General features: G+C 53.6%; 2 protein-coding genes across 3 annotated transcripts in view; one reads left to right on the forward strand and one right to left on the reverse strand.

Moving 5' to 3' along the window:
• Positions 1 to 8,460, reverse strand: LOC116594826. Its single transcript, XM_032350368.1, has 3 exons — positions 7,789 to 8,460; positions 6,347 to 6,429; positions 1 to 129 (listed from the first exon to the last, which is right to left on the reverse strand). Exons 1-3 carry the CDS (start codon positions 8,447 to 8,449, stop codon positions 34 to 36), a joined length of 840 nt encoding a protein of 279 aa, XP_032206259.1. The 5' UTR covers positions 8,450 to 8,460; the 3' UTR covers positions 1 to 33.
• Positions 8,438 to 23,835, forward strand: part of LOC116594827 (transmembrane protein 189) — a 23,493-nt gene continuing 8,095 nt past the window's right edge. Inside the window, exons 1-2 of one of the 2 annotated variants that reach the window (XM_032350369.1) lie at positions 8,438 to 8,663; positions 16,357 to 16,476. In XM_032350369.1, coding sequence (XP_032206260.1) covers positions 8,540 to 8,663; positions 16,357 to 16,476 — 244 coding nt within the window. In that variant the 5' untranslated portion in view covers positions 8,438 to 8,539. Of the gene's footprint in view, positions 8,664 to 12,264; positions 12,374 to 16,356; positions 16,477 to 23,835 lie in introns of those variants that run through there. The other variant, XM_032350370.1, reaches the window with a different exon arrangement.

Raw genomic sequence — 23,835 nt, forward strand, 5'->3', positions numbered from 1 at the left:
GTGACTCCACGGTTTTATTTTATCAGTCTTGTCCTAATAGGACCCGTGGGTTAGTTCCAGTTTGGAGCGATCATCAACAGCCTTGCTGAGCCTCCCTGCACCTATAGGAGTGACAGTTTTCCGGGGGTGCTGGGGAGAAACAGAATTGCTGGGGTGAACTAGAAGCCCAGAGTGTGTTCCGGTTGCAGCAAAGGGGGGTGTCTCTCCCCAGCTTGCTTTCAGATCAGTTTCTCAGCCTCAGCACTGGTGACATTTTGGGCCAGAGAATTCTCTATCCTGTGCATGGTAGGACATGTAGCGGCACCCCTGGTTTCTCTACCTGGGTAGAGAACATGTCCTACCATGTCACCACCCCCCGCTGTGACAACCACAACCACAACTGTCTCAGCATGGCACCACCCCCTGCTGTGACAACCACAACTGTCTCAAGACCTTGTCAAAAAGGGATCAAACGTAGCCCCAGGATGGAAACTACTGCTTGAGATCTACAGAGCCTGCAAGTAGGAATTCTAAGCACAGATTCTTTAAGCAGATTTATGCTTATGGATGTGAGGGATTTTCTTCTTTTTGGGCAGGTAGGAGTTTTTCTCCATGGAAGCGGTACAATGACCTTGGTAGTCCCTAAAGATTTCAGGTCATTATGGCTAAAATTAGTGGTATTTGAATATGGATAAGAGAAATTATATTAGAATCTTCTGTGAATCTTAAATTTCCTCATTTTGAAACCTGTTTCAAACCCATGGCCACGTATGAGAATGTCTTTGTTCTTAGGAAATGCACACTGAAGTATTTAGGAGTAAAAGAACGTTGCACCTGTAACTGACTCTCAAATGGTTCAGAAAAATTATAAACACACAGAGAAAATGATAAATCAAGTGTAGCAAAGTGTTGATGATTGGGGGAGCCTAGTGAAGGAGATATGGAAGCTTACTGCACTATTTTTGCAACTTCTCTGTTAAAATAAAATTACCTTAGAAATTATGATTTTAAAAGGATCTTATCATACTCACCTATGTTTTATTCTAGTTTTTAAAACATGGTTTTAATCTGTTATTCCCTGGACTCCGAATTACTCCTGTTCCCTGAATAGTACACGGAGTTACATTGACACTTCATCATCCTTGATCTCACCACACCTGCTGCCGAACATACCCTCCCTCCCTTTTCTCCCTGACGAAATCTTACTCATCTTTGGGCAAGTTAACTTTTCTGAGCCTCAATCTTTTTTCCTATAAATGAGGCCAAAAAGCAAGTGTACATAAAATATCCAGCACACAGAAACAGCCACCTTCAAACACCAGTCTCCCACGCTTTTCTCCCCAATCCCACGCTGATCTTGATCCTTATACTCTGCCAGGAAGAAAAAAGATGTAAAGGAGCGCCTGGGTGGCTCAGTGGGTTAAGCTACTGTTTCTTTTTCCCATCCCTGTGGCAGGCACTCCTGCGTCTGATCTCTTCCCAACCAAATATGCCCCATCTCCCCTTCGAGGATGAGGTTTCCCTGGCAGGGGCAGAGGTGTGCCGTATGTATTCATAAGACTTTGTGTTAGCCTTGTAGCTGCTGCCAGACCCTGGGGTAGGGGCAGGGGAGTCCCAGACCCAGGCTTCAGTTGGATTGCCCCCAGTTTGGTCTCTTGAAATGAACTTACCACGACCTTATACACTTAGTTACAGAGTCAAAAGGATAGGATTGAACTTTTTTATGTTTATTGGTCTAAGCATTTTACATAAATAAATCCTCATTGCAACCTATGACTTTGGCTCTATTATCCCCATTTTATAGCTATGCACATTGAAGCACAAAAAGATTACATTACCTTTTGATGGTAATAGAAAATGATAGGATTTGGACACATGCAGTCTGGCTTTGGCACCTTTGCACTTAAGAGTACCTGTGTCTCGGGCACCTGGGTGGCTCAGTGGGTTAAGCCGCTGCCTTCGGCTCAGGTCATGATCTCAGGGTCCTGGGATCGAGTCCCGTATCGGGCTCTCTGCTCAGCAGGGAGCCTGCTTCCTTCTCTCTCTCTCTGCCTGCCTCTCAGTATACTTGTGATTTCTCTCTGTCAAATAAATAAATAAAATCTTTTAAAAAAAAAAAAAAAAAAAAAGAGTACCTGTGCCTCTGGGGCGCCTGGGTGGCTCAGTGGGTTAAGCCACTGCCTTCGGCTCAGGTCATGATCTCAAGGTCCTGGGATCGAGTCCCGCATCGGGCTCTCTGCTCAGCAGGGAGCCTGCTTCCCCCCCCCCCCGCCTGCCTCTCTGCCTACTTGTGATCTCTCTCTGTCAAATAAATAAATAAATAAATTAGAAAAAAAAAAGATGTAAAACAAAAACAGATGTATTGGTTTCCTATAACTGTGAAGTCCAGAAGAAGATCACACACAGTTCAGGTAAGGTTTGCTCTGGGTATTTATTTAATGCTAATAATAATAGCTATAATTTATTGCCAGGTACTCTTCTAACCACAATGTATTTATTAGCTTATCTTCACAACAACCCCCAAAGCTAGGCATACTCTTGTTACCCCCATTTTGCATATTAGGAAACTGATGTCCTAAGAGAATAAATAATTTGCCCATGGTCACACAGCATACAAGTGGTGGGGCTGAGACTTACAACAAAGTCTGGCTGACTGGAAAGGGGTACCGCTTTCAGGTAAGGTTTGATCCAGCCACTCAAAGATCTCACCAAGGACCTGGTTTCTCTTGGTCTTTCCTCTTTCCCTTCTCCAGGGAACTCACCCTAAAGATTACCCCCACATGGCTGCCAGGAGATTCTGAAGAGACTTTCTTTCTCATTCACATCCAATGGGGTAAAAGCATCTATTTCCCAAAATGTTCAGATTCCTGGACCCATGAAATTCCATGGCAGGATCCTGAAATTCACTCTGACTGGGCCACCTGAAGTCACACACCCATCTCTGAACCAATCACCGTGTTTCAGGTGGCTGGACATCTCTTGGCTTATATTAAAGACGTGGAGTCCATTCCATGCAAACCACAGATGAGAAAGCAGGCAAGAGAGAGTCCTCCAAAAATTCAGACTTTGTTTCCATGAAGGAAGGGGAATGGGCGTGGGCACCCAGAAGCAGATGTCTCCATTCCCATGACTCACACATACAATAAAACACTTTAAAATTGGGGGCGGGGGGAGAGGAAGACTTAATTTGAGGATGGCTGTGCCATAGCCCAGGCATGCACCACACCGTCTGGTCTAGTCAGTGTAGTCTGGCCATGACCTCCAGGGAAGGAGGCCTTCCTGTCTATAGCCACTCCCTGTGGTGCTAGCAGGGCCAGGAGGCAGGCCCCCTCAGGGTGTTGGCAAACAGCCTGCAGCAGGCCAGAGCACAGCATGGGACACTTCCTTCCGGGTAGGAGGCCCTGCTGGGAACAGGGGAGATGGAAAGGAGATGTTCCCATAGGACTGACAGAGGGAGCAAACAGCCCAGCTGGGCACACAGGGCATCTAGGGGTAGCGGGATAGCTGGCATGCTGACTGCACAGCAGCCCCCCATCTCTGAGACTCTTCTCACAGCCAGGACACTCTGACGCCCTTGGTCCTTCCACCAGGCTAAGACATGGACCTTCTTAGATCCCTATGGACCCTAGTCCCACTCTTTCTTAACAGCCCACACATTCAGTCAATCATGAAAGCTAGTAAGCCTCCTTCCCACCGCAGGGCTCTTGCACTGGCTTTTTGCTCTGTCAGGAACACTCTCCCCCTACAGTCCCACATGGCTCCTTCCCTCCCCTCCTTTAATCTGCTCACCTTCTATCTTTAGTCTATCACCTTCTCCGTGAGACATTCCTTGGCTTCCGTAGTTAGCTACTGCAACCTGCCCTCCAGCCCCCACCTTCCAATCCGCCTTACCCTGCTTTGTTGTGTTTTCTCCCCACCTCCCCCAAGCATAGCTTAGCACAAGTGATTATTGTCCATCTCCCTGCTTCTATCCCCCACCCCCGGCTGTCAACTCCAGGAGGCAGAGATTTTTTGTCTTCTTTCTTTCCTGTTACCTAGAGCAGGCCCCATCTTGTAATACTTGCTCAATAAATATTTGCTGGGTGAATAAATGAAGGTAAAAATGAAACTCTGAGTGAAGCTCGTGTTTGCAGTCAGTTTGTGTGGTGCGGAGCCTACATAAATACGCACGAGGCAGGAGCTTAAACATTTCCCCTTAACATAGGGCACTGTGTGTCACTAGGAACGTCTCTCAGGAATGAGACTCCGTTCTCCCCAGGTCCCTCAGCCCGCAGCATGGGGCTGGCTCAGGGCAGACCCTGAAAACACTCACCCAGCACAAACACGCCCAGAAGGTTGAAGAGGAGGCATAAAGAGGGGGGAGAAGGAAGTCTGCTGGCACAAGCCCCCATCACAGCCTCCCTTGACCTCCAGCCCCCTCAGCCATCAGCCCTGTGGACCCTTCTTATTCATCTCCCTGCCCTCATCTAATCCACCTCCTCTGGGCAGCTAGAGGGAGCTTCTCAAAGCACAAATTGGATCTTCTGCTCTGTGGGGCACCCTGGTGCTGCCCTTGGAAAGGGCAAGATTTCTCTGTAGGGCCCCAAGCACGCCCAGGCCCCCATGGAGCTTCCATTTCTCTGCAACTCTCATGCTATACCCCGGCCTGGCTTACTGTCTTTTCTGCCATTCAGTGAGTAAAACAATCTCTCACCCCTGGGTCTGTGCACAGGCTAGGCCCTGTGTCTGGAAGACCCTCATACCTCACCTGACTCCCTTTCCCCCAGCCAGTTCTTACTTAACATTGGATGTCAGCTCGGGCATCCCCTCCTCCAGGAAGCCATCTCTGATTTCTCATCCTGAGGTTGGTAGCCATTACATATGCATTCCCACAGCTCTCTGTCTGCCTCTTTCACTCATGCATTAATTCACCACTTATTTGGCCTAAATGGTGCCTAACGATCTGACTCCTTTGTACCCCTCTGATCCCACCTTCCCCCTTTTTCTCCACTCACCCTCTGCTCCAGCCTCATAAGCCTCCTTGCTGTCCCTTGAGCACACCAAGCATGCTCCTGCCTCAGGGCCTCTGCACTTCCTCTCTGGGTATCTTCTTGGCAGCTCCTTCCCTTCCTCAAGGTCTCTGCTCAACTGCCACCTCCTCCGAGAGGCCTTCCTGACACCTGCTCCCCATCTGATGAAGCCCTCCCTGTCATTCCCACCCATCTCCGCAGCCTGCTTCACTTTTCCACATCATTGGTCCCTACCTGAAATTAGATGATCTTTTTACCTGTTTGTTGTCTGTCCTGCTTACAAATCTAAGGACAGGGCGCCCACATGTCTTGTTTGCTGCTGCACCATCAGCATTTTGCACAGTATCTGGCCCACAGCAATTCTCAGTAAAGATCTGATGAATAAGTGAATGGAGCCATCCAGATCAACGGGACTTGAGGCAAGCCGGCAGGGGCTCCATCCCCCAACACTGTGACACCTTGTGGGGGTGTCCATCTCGGGCAGCTTTGCAGCCTGAGTCTCAGAGCTAGGAGGAACTGGAGAAGAGAGACTGCAAGGGGGAGAAGGAGCCAGCCACATACCTCTCCAGGGAGGAAGGTACAGCAAGTGCTAAGGCCCAGCGGCAGGATGACAGTGAGAGATGTGAAGAGACATGGCTGGAGAGTCAGCAGGGCCCAGACCAGCAGGGCCTTGAACGTCAGGTGAGGGTGTGGATCTCAGCCCAACACCTTCATTGTCAAGTACAACACACAAGGGAGGTGATGAACATTTTTCTGCAATGTCTCCTCACTACCTCTCATTGTGTTCATTGTGAACCTTATGAAAGCCTATGACACACTCTCTTTCCTTTTAACAAAGGAAAACGGACCTACATAGGCTCAGACACAGAGCTGCGAGACTCCAAGTTTCAAAGGCTGAGCTCCTTCCATTGCCCAGCACTGCCTTTGACCTTTGCACTGTCCGCCCATTCCCACCTTGGGCACATGATTCTGCCTCTTCCCTCCTTACTGACTTTGCTCTAACTTGGTGATCAAAAGCGCATGTCATCCTCAAGGCCAGAAAAACAACTTGATGCCCACTTGATATCTCTGCTCAGAACATCCAGCGTGCACCTCACACACAATATGCCCAAAACAGAACTGCTGTTCTCTCCCGCACCCCCAACGTGCTCCCACCGTGTTCTCGCCCAGCTCAGTCAATAGCACCTCCATCCTCCCAGTGGCTCAGGCACCAGGAACCTGAAACTTCTATTTCCCTCACCCCACTCCATCTCATTGACCAGCAAATGCTGGCCACTCCACCTTCAAAAACACATCCAGAATCAACCACTTCCCCCACGTCCACAATCACGCTGGTCTGACCCTCCATCCGCTCCTACCTGAGCTATCATGGTCACCTCTTCCTGGTGTCCTGCCTCTGCACCGTCCCAGAGTCCATTCCTTGCAGGCAGCCAGAGAGACCCTATTAAAATGCACAGTCAGGGTAACTGCACTACTCTTTACTAGAAGTGCCCAACAGAACTTTCTGTGATGATGTCCATCAAATAATCCAATTCTACAGATGTTCTACATCTGTACTGTCCAATTCACTTGTCACCTGCCACAGGTGACTATTGAAATGTGCTTAGTGTAATTGAAGGGCTGAATCTTTAATCTGACGTAAAAAGCCCCACTCTGTTGGCAAGGCTGTGGGAAACAAGCTCTCTTGAACACAGCTGTGGGAGTATAAATTAGCATGTGATTCTTTTTTCTTTTAAATATATTTATTTATTTGACAGAGAGAGGGATCACAAGTAGGCAGAGAGGAGGAAAGCAGGCTCCCTGCTGGGCAGGGAGCCCGACACAGGGCTCGATCCCAGGACCCTGAGATCATGACCTGAGCTGAAGGCAGAGGCTTAACCCACTGAGCCACCCAAGGGCCCTAGCATGTGATTCTAATCCCAGTATCCACCTACCTAATGATGGTTGTTCTATATCTGCTAAAATGACAAAGACATTTAACTTTATCACAGTGATCCCAGTTCAAGAGTGTGTCATCTTGACCTACCTTCACATGCAACAGTGACGTTGCATAAATAGTTGACAAAATCTAAAGACAGAAACAATAGGCATTCCATTCCATTGTCCATTCAATAGGCAACTAGTTAAATGAATTATGGTCCAGCCACACAATGGAATATGATGATGTTGTTAAAAAAAAAAAAAGAATATGGAAATATAACACCTAGGCCACACAGAAAGAAAAAACACAGAAACTGGACTTTATCGAAAGTAAAAACATCTTTTTAAAAGTAAAAACATTTTTGTGCATCAAAAGACATTATGCAAGCAGTGAAAACACAACAAACAAAATGAGAAACAATACTTGCAAATCGTGTATCTGATAAGAGTCCAGTGTCCAGAGCACATAAAGAACTCTTACAATTCAACAATAAAAAGGCAAATAATCCAATTCTTCAACGGGCAAAGGATTTGAATGAAAGCATTGGGCTGAGCCTTAATTCACTCAGCAAGCATTTACTGAGCTTCCACCACGTGCCCTATGCCGATCCAGACATGGGGATTCGGCTGTGAACAAAGCAAACCCTGGCCCTCGGGAACCGGTTTTCTGGTGGGTGGCACATGAACTGCAAGTTCATTGCCCGTGACAAGCGCTGTGAAGACAAAACTTGATGATGTCACAGTGACCGGAGGAGGGAGCAACTTTGAGCAGGGAAGTCAGGAGGGGACTCTGAGGAGGCAACATCACTGGTTATTAGGAGGCAATGAAAGGCTGTTGACGAGTTCTTGGCCCGGCGTCTAACAGATACTAAGCGCTCACCAAATCGTATAGGGACGCTTAAGGTCATTCTCATCCGTGTACTGTGCTCTCCCTCGGGAGAACAGCAGGTCCTGGGGGTCAGGCTCGACGACGGCTCTCCTCCCCAGGCGCTCAACACCAGCGGGCAGACAGTAGGTGTACGCACGGTCCTCGTCACCTCTGCACGCGGTAGGGCTCTAGAAGCTAGCCCAGGCGGAGAGGGCAAACCAGCCAGGGAGCCCTGCTCGAAGTGTCCACCAAGCGCGGGCTCCCTGACCCCGGCCCAGCGCCCCCCACTCGCGCTCCTTGCACACAGGAGCCGCTTGACAGTGCATGCTGAAGAAACGCCTGTTTCTGGGTCCGGCGGCGCACGACCTCGGCCCATTACACAAGCCGGTAAACCGAGCGCGACTGGGGTGCTGCCGCGCCCGCGGTTTCCGCGGGACAGGCAAAGGGCCCCGGCCGGGGGCGGATCGCTGCGGGGAGGGACTCGCCGCAGCCCCACGCTTCCGTGCCCAGCTGCGTCCAGCTGCGCTCCTGCCTCCCGAGCACCGCGGTTGGCTGCGGCTCGGAGGCCGCTGATTGGCCACCTCGGCCCCGGCGCGGTCCCCGATTGGCTGTGACGCGCGGCCGGGCGAGGCCCCCGCCGGCGCCTCCGCCGCGCCCGGCGCTGAGCGGTCATTGGGCGGCGTGATCTCGCCGCGGTTCCGCGGCCCTGCCGCCGCCGCCGCCGCTGCTAGCAGAGCGCACCGGGCGGGCCGGGCGAGTGGCCATGGCGGGCGCCGAGGACGGGCCGGGTCAGCAGCCGGAGCTCGACGAGGATGAGGCGGCGTATTGCCGGCGCTGGGGCGCGCAGCACGCCGGGGCCCGCGAACTGGCCGCGCTCTATTCTCCAGGTAAGACCTCCGGGCCCCCCCCCTCTGGGCCTGCAGTCACCAGCCCGGGCTGCGGACAGCGACCCCGGGCTCCCCAGATCGGAACCCCAGCCTCGGGCCCTGATGTAGAACTCCAGCCTTGGCTCCTAAACTTACACATAGTGTTCCCAAGTCCGGGACCCCACCCCAGGGCCCCTTCCAAGCTCCAGGCACAGCTCCGGGCACGGGGCTTTCTAGATGCACAGACAATCCCTGTATCAAGGAACTGCCGTATCAGCTCCCCGGGCCACATACAGAGCTCCCATCGGACCCCCAGATCCGGATCCTAGCCTCAAAGCATCCGCGGCTGCAAAGAGCGCCCCTAGACTTGGGGACCCCCATCCTAGGCAGCCCGTCAGCTGCCTGCACTGCCACTCCCTCTACCCGCCCTCCCCCCCGGCCTCTTATAAGTCACATCCCATCCCAGATTCCTCAGATCCGGAATTCACACCCTAGGGCCCCATCTGTGCCCCAGCCAGGGCCTGGGCAGCAAACAGTGACCTCACCCACCAAATCTGGGCACGTCAGCCTCTCTGCTCTAGGAACCGCAACTTAGGGACTCCCCGCTACCTAGCGCCCCAGACGCCGCCCTTCCCCCAAGCCCTATTCTGAGCTTCCGTGGCCACAGACCATCCCCTCCCCCAGCAGAGAGGAGCCTCCGCTCTCACTCTATTCCGGTATCCCGGTATCCCGGTATCCCGGTATCCCGGTATCCCGAGTGGTGAGGGCACTGTAAGTCTTCCAGCTTAAGCTCCTCCCATCTGCAAGCCCCAAGTCCAGCCCTTGCCCCTTTCCCATTGCAGGCATCAGCCCCCTCCATTCTCTAAAACCCACAGCAGTTTAGAGACCTTTGCCGCCTGTTCTGCCCTGGCTCCTTGCCGCTGTGCCTACCATTTATGCTCCAGCAAGCCCCGGCTCCACCACTCTTCTCTGACTTCCAGTAGAGCCCAGGGAATCTCACTGCGGGGGCCGGGAAGGGGGGGGTGGTGTGCTGCCCCCAGGGGTTAAGGAAGTGCCATGGAGAACTCCAAAGTCAGGTGACTGGGAGCCGCAGGAGGCCCCTCCGCCCCGATGTCGCCATCACACCAAGCTTTGTTTGTCAAACATTCTGACATCTTTTGCCAGGGGACAGCCACCATGCACAGCCCTTGCCTGGGGTGGGCATGGTTCCACTACCACCTTTGGCTTTCTACCGTGACTGGCCGGGGTTTGCATACCATCTCTGCCATTGCTGGCTGTGTGACCTTGGGGCATTTGCTTTCTTGTTGAGTCCTAGGTCACCAGAGGCCCTCTCTGGACTTGCAATTCCATGCTCTGGGTGTGGTTGTGTTTTTGTTTGTTTGTTTGTTTGTTTTAGTGACTTGGGTACCGGGCACATGATACCGTAGTTTCTTTAGTTTGTTCCCAAAGCACCTAGCCTATGGACCTAAAACCTCCTGCACTCCCTGGGACAGTCTGGGCCTGGCATCCTGACTGCTTCTTACTGTGTGACCTCGGGCCAAACCACTTTCCCTCTCTGAGCCTCAGTTTTCTCATCTCCAAAATGGACATAAAGTAAAGTTTACCTGTTCCTCAGGTAGTGTTTGGGGGAAGAGGAAATGAGATCGTCCACTTTGAGGCAGTGCCTGGCATGCAGTAGGTGCTCCCTATTGCTCCCCCAATAGGCTGGTGTTTCCTGTGAGTCTTGAAGTAAGGGGTTGCACTCTCTTGTCCAGACTCACCATCTGAGACTCAGGGTAAGGATTCAAAGGCCTCTTCCTTTGGTGTCCCGCTCTGCCCACCTGAGTAAACCCTACCCACTTTCAGCCAGATCATACTCAGGGATTCTGAGCTCCCCCAAGAGACTGACCCTTTCTCCATTCCGCTGATGATTGCATCTTTGTCTGGTTCTGATTTCCCCCAAATGCCCTTCACCCTCTGAAGAACAGCCATGCAGGGCTCTGAGAGTACAGACAAGCCTCCAGATGCCCCCAAATCTTCAGTAAAGGCCTTTTCTCCTCTTGCCTCAGAGCTGGAAGGAGGCCAGGTGGTGAAGAGTGAGGAGTGGAGAAGCAGGAGACTGGTCAGACTGGTTTCTCCAAATGTCCTAGATCTCCCTCCCTCTGTCTCTCTTCCTTTCCTGTGTGGCCTTGCAGAAGTACCTTGACCTTCTCTGGACCTGACTTACGAAATGAGGAACCAGGCTTGGGGCACCTGGGTGGCTCAGTGGGTTAAGCCTCTGCTTTCAGCTCAGGTCATGATCTCAGGGTCCTGGGATTGAGCCCGGCATCAGACTCTCTGCTCAGCCGGGAACCTACTTCCCCCTCTCTCTCTGCCTGCCTCTCTGCCCACTTGTTCTCTCTCTCTCTCTGTCAAATGAATAAATAAAATCTTTAAAAAAAAAAAAAAAAAAAAAGAGGGACCAGGCTCATTACGTCTCATCTGGAGCATCTTTGTCCCGGTCTCCATTCTAGGCCCTGAGGGCAAAGCAGTGAATAAGACAGAAAAAATAGAACTGGCATTTTACTAAGCCCAGTAAATAAGGAGAAGAGATCCCTTGCCCAGTGGTGGCAAGCGTTATGGAGAAATTATATAGCAGGAAAGGGGGAAGTGAAATGTTGTTGGGGGCAGTAACATTTTAGAGGGGCCAGTTAAGGCTTCACTGAATGAGTCATATTTGAACACAGACGTGAAGGGAGGGAGGCCTGAAGATACTTGAGGAGGGATTGGTCCAGACCAAGGACCCAGCAAGTGCAAAGGCCCTGAGGTGGGAGCATGCCCAGAGTTGTTGTAGAACACCAAAGAGTCCCATGGGCTGGGGAAAAATGAGCAAGGAGAGAGTAGGAGAAGCTTCTGGGTTCCAGGACTGAATTCTTGATATTCTTGGGGCCAGAGATGGACTGGCAATGTGACAGTTGGCAGCAATAATAAGGCAGTTGACATAATTGAGATTTCTTTTTTTTTTTTAAAGATTTTATTTATTTATTTGATAGAGAGAGATCACAAGTAGACGGAGAGGCAGACAGAGAGAGAGAGAGGGAAGCAGGCTCCCTGCCGAGCAGAGAGCCCGATGCGGGACTCGATCCCAGGACCCTGAGATCATGACCTGAGCCGAAGGCAGTGGCTTAACCCACTGAGCCACCCAGGTGCCCATAATTGAGATTTCTTTAGCACTGCTCGTGCTGGACGTTTCCTTCATGTGATCTCGTTTCGTCCTCACTACAACTGTCTCAGGTGTGCCCTCAGTGCTAACTGCATTTTTTAGGGGAGGAAACCGAGGCTTCCCCCCCACCACCACCTCCTGTAGCCTCCTCATGGCCCAGCCCCTACATGTGTTCTTCGTAATGCTTGTCCCGTGTGGGATCAAGCCTGCCTCTGCCCCTCCCAGAGGGCAGGGTCCGCAAGGCCAGGACTGCTTGTGTTTGATTTGCCTGGAACTTCATGGGCCCCCTGTCCATCCCGAAGACGTTTCCTGAGGCTTAGCAAAGAGGAGAGCCTTGGCCACAGTCACACAGCCAGTCAGCGGCGGGGCTAGAACCAGAACACTGATGGAAGGAGGGGGGATGTTCTAAGTTCCGTGTTCTTAGTCTTCACTGTGGAAGGGAGCCAGCCCAGGGTGGGTGTGCAGGAGGGGCCTGGTGTTCCAGGTCAGTGGAGCAGCATGTGTGCAGGGCCGGCGGCAGAGCGAGTGGGCCTGGTGTCTGCGGGGAACTGTGAGTAGTCTGATTGGGGTGGCACTGGGTGGCAGGACGGCCCTATCCTGTGGGCCCCGAGTGTCTGGCCAAGAAGCGGAGGCCTGGTCCTGCGAGTCCTGGGAGTCATGGAGGGTCCCCTAGCCCACTGCACTCCGGGCTCGGGGTTCACGCAGCAGCCTGCCCCGTGCCAGGATTTGCGAAGGACCTGGCAGGCTTGGCAGGCCTCGTGGGCAAGCCTGGGGGTAAGGCTTTGCACAGCTTCCCAGCAGGTACCCACGGAAACCTGGTTGTGGGTGTGCTACATCTCAGGGGCTCCGGGCTCCAGGGGTGGGCCCTCGGGGGTCACACCACCCTGGCTCACTACACGTACTTCTGGCCCTGGGGGATACAGGATCTCTTAGCTTGGGGCCAGAGCAGAGATTCAGTCCCCCCAAATGGGCCTGACTGAAGCCAGAGACCCGGGGCCCCTTCCCAAGCCGGGCCTGGTCCCTGCCACTCTGGCTGAGTTTTCTCTCTCTCTCCCTCAGTCTCGTTCTTTTTCCACTTTGTCTCTCCTCTCTGGCTACACTCTTTTGTCTTTTTTCTCTTTGTCTCCCTGTCATCTCTCCACGTCTCTGTTTTTCCTCTCTTCCTGTCTCTCTGTGTCTCTGATTCCTGTTCTCTCGCATCTGTTGGCCTCTGTCTCTTCCTCTTGTCTCTCTCCGGTTCCTGCCTTTTCTCTACCTTCTGTCCCCGCACCTCCCCGACGCCAAGGGCCGTCAGCAGCGCAGGTTATTCAGGGCTTGTCTGACTGAAGCGAGGAGAGTCGGGCCTGATGCCAAGCCCTTGGCCGCCGAGGCCTGCCCCCAGGAAAGCAAAGATGGCCGAGGCCTGGCGCCTGGCCTCCCCTGCTCCTCCCAGCTGTCCACAGCCACCACACGCAACAGGCCAACGGGCATTCACTGCCATAACTCGGAGCCCAGATCATGGACCCTGGCCAGGCCAGGGGCTGGCTCAGGAAAACAGGGCCCAGCACTCTGCCAGAGGTGGCCCGAGCACTTGTGTCCTAACCAAAGCCCTTCTCTCCCCCTGGACCTCAGTCTACCCATCTGTATAGCGATGCTGCTTACTCCCCCTCGCCATGCAGGCCCTGCCAGGCTGGCTGTCCGTGCTGTGACTTTGGACTAGTCCTTTAACTTGCTGAAAATGAAAATTTTTTTACCCTCCGAAAAGTTTTACCCGCTGAAAATTTTTACCCTCAGTATCCTCACCTGGGAAGTGAGATTACATAGCTCATCCCTGGAAGCACTGAGACTTGAGGGAGTGACCTGGTCTCCGGGTCAAAAAGGCCCCCAAAGGAAGCCACCCAATAGGAGGCCACAGGAAAAGAGAAGAGACTGAGCCAAACCAGGAGCTCTTGCCCCCATCCGATGGGGGTGGGCAGCCCCTGCTACTCAGGCCTGGGCTGCCCAGAGCCTTGTATTCTCAAGGGAAGCAGGAAATCAGAAATTATAGCTGATTTTTTTTCTTAATGTAGCTTTTTTTTCTTTCTTTCTTTCTTTTAAGCCGAGAGCAGAATATGCTGGAGGGCACTGGTCTGCGGCATCTGTAACGTGGGCTGCCCCGGCTGTGCTAGGCCGGGCACGTGTCGGCCATTGTTACTGGTATTCCATTGTGTTGCTGTCCCTGCAGTCTGGAGGCGGGGGGGGGGGGGGGGCGGGCCGGCTGGTGTGGACGAGTCCCCTTTTCCTTACCCCTTCCACCTGCCCCCTGCGGGCTTCTGCTTCCGAGTCTCGGGCCCGGGCCACAAACAGGAACCAGAAAAGGGAAGGCCGTGCTGGGCCAGATTACAGTGACCCCAGGTAGGGGCCGCTGGAGCAACAGGGTCACGTGGCCCAAGGGAAGTGGCCACTAAGAATTGGGATGCGAGAGGTTCCAGGCTACTTCTGCTGCTGTGGGACTGCTGTCAGGTCCTCACCCTCACTGTGCCTCGGTGTCCTCATCTGTACGAGAAGGGGGCCAAGGGGCTGCCACCCTGGGCATGTTCCTTCTCTCTGACCCTCGGTCTTTTCACAGGGTGAGGGGAGGGCCGCTGTTCTGATTCTGGCCCGGGGCTCGGTCTGCTTTTGTATGGCCTGGCCAAGGCCCTTCTCTTCTCTCTCTCTGAGCCTTTTTCCCTCTCAGGAGCAGTGGAATGCCTGATATTCTCTTCTAAGGTGCTTCGGTGAGGGGCACCCAGAGACAAAGCCTGGCAGTTGTCCTCTAAGATTCTGTTAGATATTTGTTCATTCCACGGGCATTTAGTGAGTATTAATTAGCTCTGTGCCAGGGCCTTGGTGAGCAAGCCAGACATGGTCCTGGGCCTCCTGAGTTCACATTCGGGTCGGGGAGGGTGGATGTCCTAGGGGCAGCCCTATGCCGGGAGAGTCCAAGAGTCCGAGGAAGCATCATGGATAGCCTCCTGGAGGTGGAGGCTCCAGGCCAAGGTCTGCAAGGGTATTGCCAGAGTCTCTCCGGGTCAGAAGGGAGTGAAGGGAATAGCAAGCATTAAGAAAGGACAGACACAGGAAGAACCCTCTCTCTCTGCCGTGTCCCCTTCAGTTGTTAATCACTCACAAGGACATGCCCGGCCACAGGGTCCTAGTCTATAGCTGACTAGCCGGACAGCCTTACATTCCTTCCTTGGGACCACTCTGACCCTCTGATCTCTCACCTGCAAAATGGCATCACCTCAGCAGGTACCTGGCACAGAGCCACTGCTTAGTAGATGTTAAACACTGATGATAAGAAAATTATTATCATTAAGGGTCTTCCATGCCCTTGGGACCAGCCGCCTGGGAAAACAATATCCCCAGGGGTCCTAGAGCACAGTCTGCACCGCCCACACAATGTTTTCCTTCCTTTTTTTTTTTTTTTAAATTTTAATTTACAATTACAAAAGATTTTTGATAGGGGAGTGCATTCACAAACACAAAATCCCAAGGGGAGTAAGTGAAAGCCCGTCTTGATGAGGTAGCTTTTTCTTTTCTTGCATAAATGGCTGCTGGTTAGCCCTTGGCTGTCTTGCATTCAGCAGTATGTCCTGACATCCTCCATGTCCACATATAGACAGCCGCCCGGGCATTTTTTGCTGGCTGCAAGGATGCCGCAGACCCAATTAATTTGGCTGATCCCCCGGGCTTTGGCCACTTGCAGTGTTGAGACCCCCCAAAAGACCCCACAGACGGGGCTGCAGTGAGTGAATTGCTTGTCTGAGCTCACATGCCTTTTAAAAATATGTGGCAGGAAATTTAAAAAGATTTCACACCCATGTCCTCATTTCTGGCTTCTCTTGGGAGTTAGGAGCTCGGGCACTCTGGGCCCCTACTCCCACCTGGCGGGGGGCTGCCCATTAGTGACCCTCCTTCACGTAGGGCATGGGGGCCGCACTCCACGGCCCCCGCGCAGCGCACCTTACCCCTTGTCACGTGCCTGGCCCCTCCTTTCCTGTGTCATGCCCCCAGACCCCCCCTGCTCCCAGCAGGAGCCCTAGAAGTGATAACCAGGCCCATTTCTCCTAAACCCTGTGACTTGTTGGACCCCTTGCTTGGTGGACATTGGGCAGGATCTGATTCTCTGGGGTTAAAAGGTGTTCGTGGCCTCCATCTCCAAGTAATTACGTACAAAATGGGAGAAGTGATGCCATGGTGTCAGAAAAAGCTCATTAAAGTTCCCTGGGGCGTGTCCACACAGAGCCCACAAGGGCCCAGGAGACAAGTTCTGGTCCCCTCCGCCAAAGAATTGGCCTGTGCAAGGCCAGCTTTGTGGGCCGGTGCCTTGGGCAGACTCTTCCCCTTCTCTGGGCCACATCTGTGAAATCTTTTATTACCAGCAGCGCCTACGTTCAGCCTGTGCTTGGTGCGTCAGGCTCTGTGACTGCGGCAGGAGAGCTCATACAGGTCTGGCTCTGTCTGGCTTCAGTCCACAGCCCCGTGGCCTTTGCCACCCAGGCTGCGCTCACCCCCGGCCTCCTGTCCCCGCAGGCAAGCGCTTCCAGGAGTGGTGCTGCGTGGTCCTGTGCTTCAGCCTCATCGCCCACAACTTGGTCCATCTGCTGCTGCTGGCCCGCTGGGAGCACACGCCCCTCGTCATGCTGGGTGTCGGTGAGTGCCCGGGGTCCCCAGGGGTCAGGGACCCACCTGCTGTGCACATGCCCATGTGCACATGTGAACCAAGGACATGACATGGGAACCCCACCTCTGTCTCGGTGACACCTCCATTCCTCCTCTTACTTGGGCCAAAACCCTGGGCATCGGCCTCAGTTCCTCTCTTTGTCTTCCGTTCCACATCGAGACCCTCAGCAAATGCCCTTGGCGCTCCTTCCTTCCTTCCTTCCTTTTAATGATTTTATTTATTTGAGAGCGAGAGAGTAAAAGAGAGCACAGGTGGGAAGCAGGAGGGGGAAAGCAGGCTCCCCACTGAGCAGGGAGCCCAGTGTGGGGCTTGATTCCAGGACCCCGAGATCACAACCTAAGCTGAAGGAAGATGCTTCCCTGACTGAGCCACCCAGGCGCCCCTTGGCTCTATTTTCAAAATGTACCCAGAATCCAAACATTACCTTCCACCTCCACTCTCCTTGCTCTGGTCCAGCCACTGGCCTCTCCTGCCCGGACTTTTGTGGGAGCCTCTTCCCTGGTCCCCAGCCTTCCCCTTTGCCTCCACTGTCCATACTCACTGGTAGCCGGAAGGATCCCATTAGATCATCAGTAAAGTCACGCTACACCCCCCATTCTCTGTATACGTAGAATAAAATACCGACTCCTCAGTACCGCCTGGTCCCAGTTCCTCCTCAGACACCATCTCCCTCTGCTCTTCTCTGGGGCATCCTGCTCCCTCTACACAGACCGCCTCATTGTGTCTCCCCCATGCACTTTTGGACATACTCATATCTCAGGGCCTTTGCACATGCTGTTCCTGTGCCTGGAACTCTCTTCCCATAGATACCTACCTGGTTCACTTCCTCATCCAGGTCTCTACTCAGAGGTCACCTCCTCAGGGAAGCTCTCCCTGATTACCCTTCAAAAATAGAAGCCCTACCATACACCATCCCCTCGACATAATCCATTATACAGTGTATTTATTTGCTCAGTACCTGTCTCCCTCCACTCAAATCTCAGATCCCCGAGAGTGGACATTCTTGTGTGTTCCCTGCTGCAGGCTCAGCCCCAAGCAGGAGGCCTGGTGCACAGTAGGTACTCAATAAATACTTACTGAATCAGGGAACAAAGGAATGAGCAGCCGCAACTTACAGAACCTGCCTATGCTTCCCACTGGTCAGGCCTCCCCTCTCCACAGCTGGGGAGTCAGATGCCACACTTGTCCTCACTTTCCAGACGAACAAACTGAGGCCCAAAGAAGGGCCAGCTGGCGTCACACCTCAAGCCAGAAGCATAACCTAGTTCTCCACTCACCGTCTCCACTCCCAAGTCCCGGGGGGACTCCTTTCCTTCCTGTCTGCGCACTGCCCTCCCCTCTGCCCTCGAACTCAGGCTCTCCTCCCCTCCCTGTCCCGGGTGCCCAGGCAGAGGGGGCAGCTGTGCCGTTGGTCCGTCCTCCTGGCCCTCCCCAAGTGTTCAGCTCCTGCAATCTCATTAAAAACACTCTGGCCGCCTAAGCCAATAGTGCTCAGGCTGGCTAACGGAGCCATCTGGGTGTGCCGTAGGGTGGGCCTGTGCAGGGGGGCAGGGGGGCTGGGCCAGCTGGGGGAGAGGGAGTTAACCCATCCGGTGCCGGGGAGCCTGGGCCCCCCTTGGGAGCCACACATGTCCCCTTTGCCCCGGGGTGAGAGGGATCTCCCCTGCAGCCTCTCTGCCTCCAAGCACTGCCTTCAGGGGCAGGAATGTGGCTGGCGTGAGCCCTGTTGCCCCATCTGGGGGTGTTTAGGAGCAGGCCCTGGGTTTCAGTCCCAGCTCTCCTGTCCCGTGGCTGTGGGGCTTTGGGCGGGTGTGCTTGTGCTTGCATCTCTGAGCCTTGTTTTCAGCATTTCTATGCTGGGGCTGCTCGGGGTACCTGCCAACTCCGGCTGTCCCGAGGCCAAAGTGCAGCTGCATGTAGCTGCCAAGGGACCGGTGACAGAGCAGAGGTGGGGAGGCAGCCCCCGACGTACCACTGTGCTCGGCAGTGGCTATTTCCCAAGGGCCTACTGTGCACCGAGCCGCACACTGGGCGCTTTTAACTCAATTCTCTGCTTGCCGGTTGGCCCTCCCTGGGGCTGCCGCCGAGTCTGGGGTCATTTGCCCAGACATGCCCGGCACTCAAGCCACAGCCTCTCCCAGCGGGGCCATCCAGCCTGCGTTTAGTACCTGGAAGAGAACATGTTGGAGCCCTGGTGTGTGTCCCAGGCAGGTCACCACCTCCTTTCCCTGGTTGGGATCAGAGCTTCCAGTCCCTGGCTCAGGAGCTCTCTGGCTGTCCAGTCACCACAGGTGACACCAGTTCCCCCATCCCACACCTTTGCCTCTGGGCGATAAGAGCAGACAATCTCCTGATAGTGATGTTTGCACAGTCCCTAATCGATTTAAGTAGCCACCCTGATTTGTGTGTTAACACGCAGGAGGCCAGGCACCATGCCAGTCTGCAGAGCCTACCTCTGGCCCAGCGCTATCTCCCCAGAGGCTCCAGTGCCTCTGGCAGGCCCTGGAAACCAGGAGAGGCGGAAGCATGAAAAGGTGCCCAGTTAATAAACACGGGCCTATGATGCAATGCTGGGAAGCAAAACGAAGATAAGAGAACAGGCAGGGAAGGCCTTTCTGGAAAAGTGGCATTTGCTGGGAGACCTGAAGGAGGTGAGGGAGGAGATTAGACAGATATCTGGGGGAGGGGTCGCAGGGAACAGCAGGTGCAAAGGCCCAGAGGCTGGTGTGCGTCCAGGGAACCGACAGGAAGCCAGTGTGGCTGGAGAAGGCTGATCTGAGGAAAAGTAGTCGGTGGCAGCTCAGAGAGGTGGAGGAGGGGGGTGTAGACAGCAGGACTGTGGTCTAGACTCGGGGTTTTGTTCGATGGGCCATGAGGGGCCACTGATGAGCCACAGGGAGGATGGATGGGGGCGGGAGGGCTGGAGAGAGGCAAGCGTGGTGGCCCAGACCGGGTAGGGCAGTGGAGGTGGTGAAAAACCATGAGATTTCCAGCAAGCTGTGCTAGGCGAGCAGCCAGAGGGCCCCGTCAGCTCGGTGGTGGAGGTGAGGAGGGCCTGTCGGTGGTAATTCTCAGGCTTGGATGGAAGGGCCATTAACAGAGGTGGGAAGAGGCAGCTTGGGGGGAGATGCTTGAGCTGCCTGCCTGAGAGCCCCGGGCGAGGTGCCAAGCACAAAGTTGGAAATCGGCGTCTGGAGTCCAGGAAGGGGGCCAGGGATAGAAATCTGGGGGTCCTCGCAGTAGAAGAGGTGTCTGAAGCTCAGATGCTGGCAGAGTGCCCCCAGGGGCTGGTACAGGCCGAGAAGAGGCCCAAGGCCCTGGTGCCTCCAGGCTGGCGGGGGAGGAAGAAGAGCCAGCCAAGGGGTGGGCGGGATTACAGAAGGCAGGAGGAGAATGTCTCTCCAGAAGATTTGGGGGTCCACTAGGAGCGGCTGCGGAGCGAAGCAGCAGGATGGGACAGCAAGGGGACCACCAGATTTGGCCACATGGAGGCCATCAGGGACCGTGACAAGGACAGTATTGTTCTCAGCAGAAGCGTGAACAAATGATCATCCCTGGGAGCCTTGAGCTGTTTGCTGAGCGTGGGCGCTAGAGAGCTGGCCCTTGAGGACTGAGTAGGAGTTTCTGGCGGACTAGTAGAGGGGAGGGCGTTCTAGGCAAGGGAGCACAGTGAATGCAAGGACTGGTGTCAGAGGTTACCCGGCCTCAGGTCAGGTGAGGAGTCAAGCTGAAACCTGGAAAAAGGTGATGAAGCCGGGATTTGTGAAGCCGGGATTTGGCCCAGGCCCCTGTGGAGCAGCCTGCCTTCAGCTGAAGGTGTTTTTCTTTTTTCTTTTTTTTTTTAAGATTTTATTTATTTGGGGGCGCCTGATGGCTCAATGGGTTAAAGCCTCTGCCTTCAGCTCAGGTCATGATCCCAGGGTCCTGGGATTGAGCCCCGCATCGGACTCTCTGCTCAGCGGGGAGCCTGCTTCCTCCTCTCTCTCTGCCTGCCTCTCTGCCTACTTGTGATCTCTCTGTCAAATAAATAAATAAAATCTTAAAAAAAAAAAAAAAAGATTTTATTTATTTGTCAGCGGGAGAGAGAGCGGGCAGAGGAGTGGCAGGCAGAGGGAGAAGCAGGCTTCCTGCTGAGCAAGGAGGCTGGTGCAGGCTGGATCCCAGGATGCGGGAATCATGACCTGAGCCAAAGGCAGACACTTAAGCAATTGAGCCACCCAGGTGTGACCACATCTGTCTTAGCTGCTCTCCCTGTCTCCATGCCAGGCCTTGAAATTGGAGGGGACTAACCAGGCACAGCTGGCTGACCTGTGGCCACATGAAGTCCCCACCCGGTGGGTCAGGGTAGCCCGGAATGAGTCCTGTACCCTATTTCAGTGTCCTGCACATGGGGTGCTGACCAGCCCCAAGCTGCCCCCAGAAGGAGCCAGCTCCAGCTACTGCCTCCTACACTGGGACAAAGATGCCCTATGTGTTTGCCTCACCACCCCTGCCCCCATCACAGCCTCTTCAGGCAGCAGGCCAGGAGTCCTGGAGTCACTGCTCTTGAAACAGCCTCTTGCACAGGCCCGGGGCTCACAGAGCCTAAGGATGGGGTGTGCTCCTCTCCAAAAGCAAATCCTGACATCTATCCAAAGCACACATCCCTCCCTGCCTGGGAGCCTGCCAAGGCCAGGTGCTGGTCATTTGACAGATGACAAGACTGAGGCCTGGGGAGGGGGGTAACACCTAAGCTACTAACTAGGGCCACTCCTGGGAGCGTTAACCATGTCCCAGCGACTGACTTTACGAGCATCAGCCCAGTTCATCAACTGATTGTGCTTAAGGAAAGTAAGTGCTATGAACATCCCCATTCCTCAGACCGGGATGTGAAGGCTCAGCATCATTGGGAGCTGCCCTCACAATCGTCCCTGGCCACTCACCTGCAGCCCCAACCGCCCTTTCCTTCCAAGTCTGGAAGAGTCAGGATGGGTTGGGCCCTATCGCTGTGGACGTAAACTAAGATGATGCAGTTTTTCAAAAACAGAGCTTATTTACTAAAAGTTTTAGATTTACAGAAAATGAGCAGGGAGTACGTAGAGTTCCCACACAGCCCCTGCCCCCAGTTGCCCTTACTGTTAACATCTTATATATATATATATTTTTTTTTAAAGATTTTATTTATTTATTTGACAGACAGAGATCACAAGCAGGCAGACAGGCAGGCAGAGAGAGGGAGAGGAGAAAGCAGGCTCCCTGCAGAGCAGAGAGCCCGATGTGGGACTCGATCCCAGGACCCTGAGATCATGACCTGAGCCGAAGGCAGTGGCTTAACCCACTGAGCCACCCAGGCGCCCAACATCTTATATTTTACATTAGTGTCTGTACATTTATTATAGTCAAGATACCAATACGGATACATTTATTATGAATTAAAGTCCATTGCTTATTCCAATTTCCTTAGTTTTGACCCAATGTGGCCTTTTTCTGTTCCAGGATCCCATCTAGGATCCCACTCATATTTATGTATCATGTTCCTTTAGGGTCCTCTTGGTTGTAACAGTTTCTCAGGCTTTCCTCGTTTTTGGTGACCTTGACAGTTTTGAGGAGCCCTCGTATCTCATAGGATGTCCCTCGATGGGAATGAGAGAGCCCGCATACACGCAGTGGGGAGGAGCAGAGGGAGAGGGAGAAGCAGAGAGCCCAATGCGGGGCTCGATCCCAGGACCCTGAGATCACGACCTGAGCTGAAGGCAGACGCTTGTTAACCCACTGAGCCACCCAGGCACCCCCATTTTTAACATCTTTGATGCAGGGCCTGGCACACAGGGAGAGCTCTGTAAGTGGTAGCCACTATCATAAATATTGTTTTTCTCTTATTTTCATTATTATCATTCTTGTCATCTGTAAGGATTAAATGCTTACGACGATTAAGGAGATAAGATGTGTAACCGGCTTAGGACTAGCCTTGGTCCAGTTTAGGGATTAAGAGAGATAAAACATTTAAGGTGCTGGCACAAGGCCTGGCACCTGTAAGTGCTCCATAAATGTTGTGAGTGAGAACAAATACGTAGCTGGCGTCTCGGCCCCCGAGGCAGTGCAGGCATGTGTCTGCCCACAGGCTTGCGTGTGAATGTTCACAGCCTCGACTCCTAGCAGCTGCACCTGGAAACCACCCAGATGTCCAGCAGCTAAAAATGTCCCATGGCGCATCCCAACTATGGAATATGGCTCAGCAGGGAAAAGGATGTGCTCTGACAGAGAAAGCAGGGCGGTGTGACCCAGCACCTGCCTGGGAGGGTGGCTTTAGCCAGGAGTCTGGGGTGATGTTTGCCCCGAGCCCAGGAGGACTAGCCCCCCTCCCCTTGCTGGGGATCTTCAGGGAGAGATGGAGTATGACATAGGGGAGCAGCAAGGGCAGAAGCCCTTGGCTTGGGGCCACCTGGGTGGCTCAGTCGGTGAAGCGACTGCCTTTAGCTCAGGCCATGATCCCGGAGTCCTAGAATCAAGCCTCGAGTCCTGCTCTGTGCTCAGCAGGGAGTCTGCTTCTCCTTCTCCTTCTGCCTCCTTCCCCCCCCACCCCGCCCCGCCACCACTGGTGCTCTCTCTCGCTCACTCGCAAATAAATGAATGAAATTAAAAAATAAATAAAGATTTTATTTATTTGAGAGAGAGAGAGAGAGAGCTCAAGTGGGGGGTGGGAGAGAGAAGAAGAGGGGGAGGCAGACTCCCCACCGAGCAGGGAGCAAGACCCTCGGGTCATGACCTGAGCTGAAGGCAGTCACCCAACTGCCTGAGCTACCCAGGCAGCCCTAAATAAAGTCTTTTTTTTTTTTTTTAAAGATTTTATTTATTTATTTGACAGAGAGAGACAGCAAGAGAGGGAACACAAGCATGGGGAGTGTGAGAGGGAGAAGCAGGCTTCCTGCTGAGCAGGGAGCCTGATGCGGGGCTCGATCCTAGGATTCTGGGATCATGACCTGAGCCAAAGGCAGACACTTAACAATTGAGCCACCCAGGTGCCCCTAGCCCTAAATAAAATTTTAAAGGGGAAAAAAAAAAAAAGCCCACTCCCCTAGCCCAGGTGTCATCGAGGAGCAGGACTGCCCAGCCTGGATGGCACCTAGGGGTTTTTCTGCAGCCTCCACAGTGTCCCAAGGCCCTGGTCCCCTGTCACCAAGGAGGTAAGGACCCCAGCAGAACTCAGAGAATCCCTAAAAGGTTCCTGGTGTGTCTCAGATTTCACAGGAAGAACCAGCCTGGGGAGGAGGAGGGGAAGGGTTTGTACCGCCACTCGAAACTGCTCAAAACTGCATTTGTGGCCTGCATGGTTCACAGCTTGCCCCCAC

The sequence above is a fragment of the Mustela erminea genome, chromosome 7 (genome assembly GCF_009829155.1).
Source record: "Mustela erminea isolate mMusErm1 chromosome 7, mMusErm1.Pri, whole genome shotgun sequence".
NCBI lineage: Eukaryota > Metazoa > Chordata > Mammalia > Carnivora > Mustelidae > Mustela > Mustela erminea.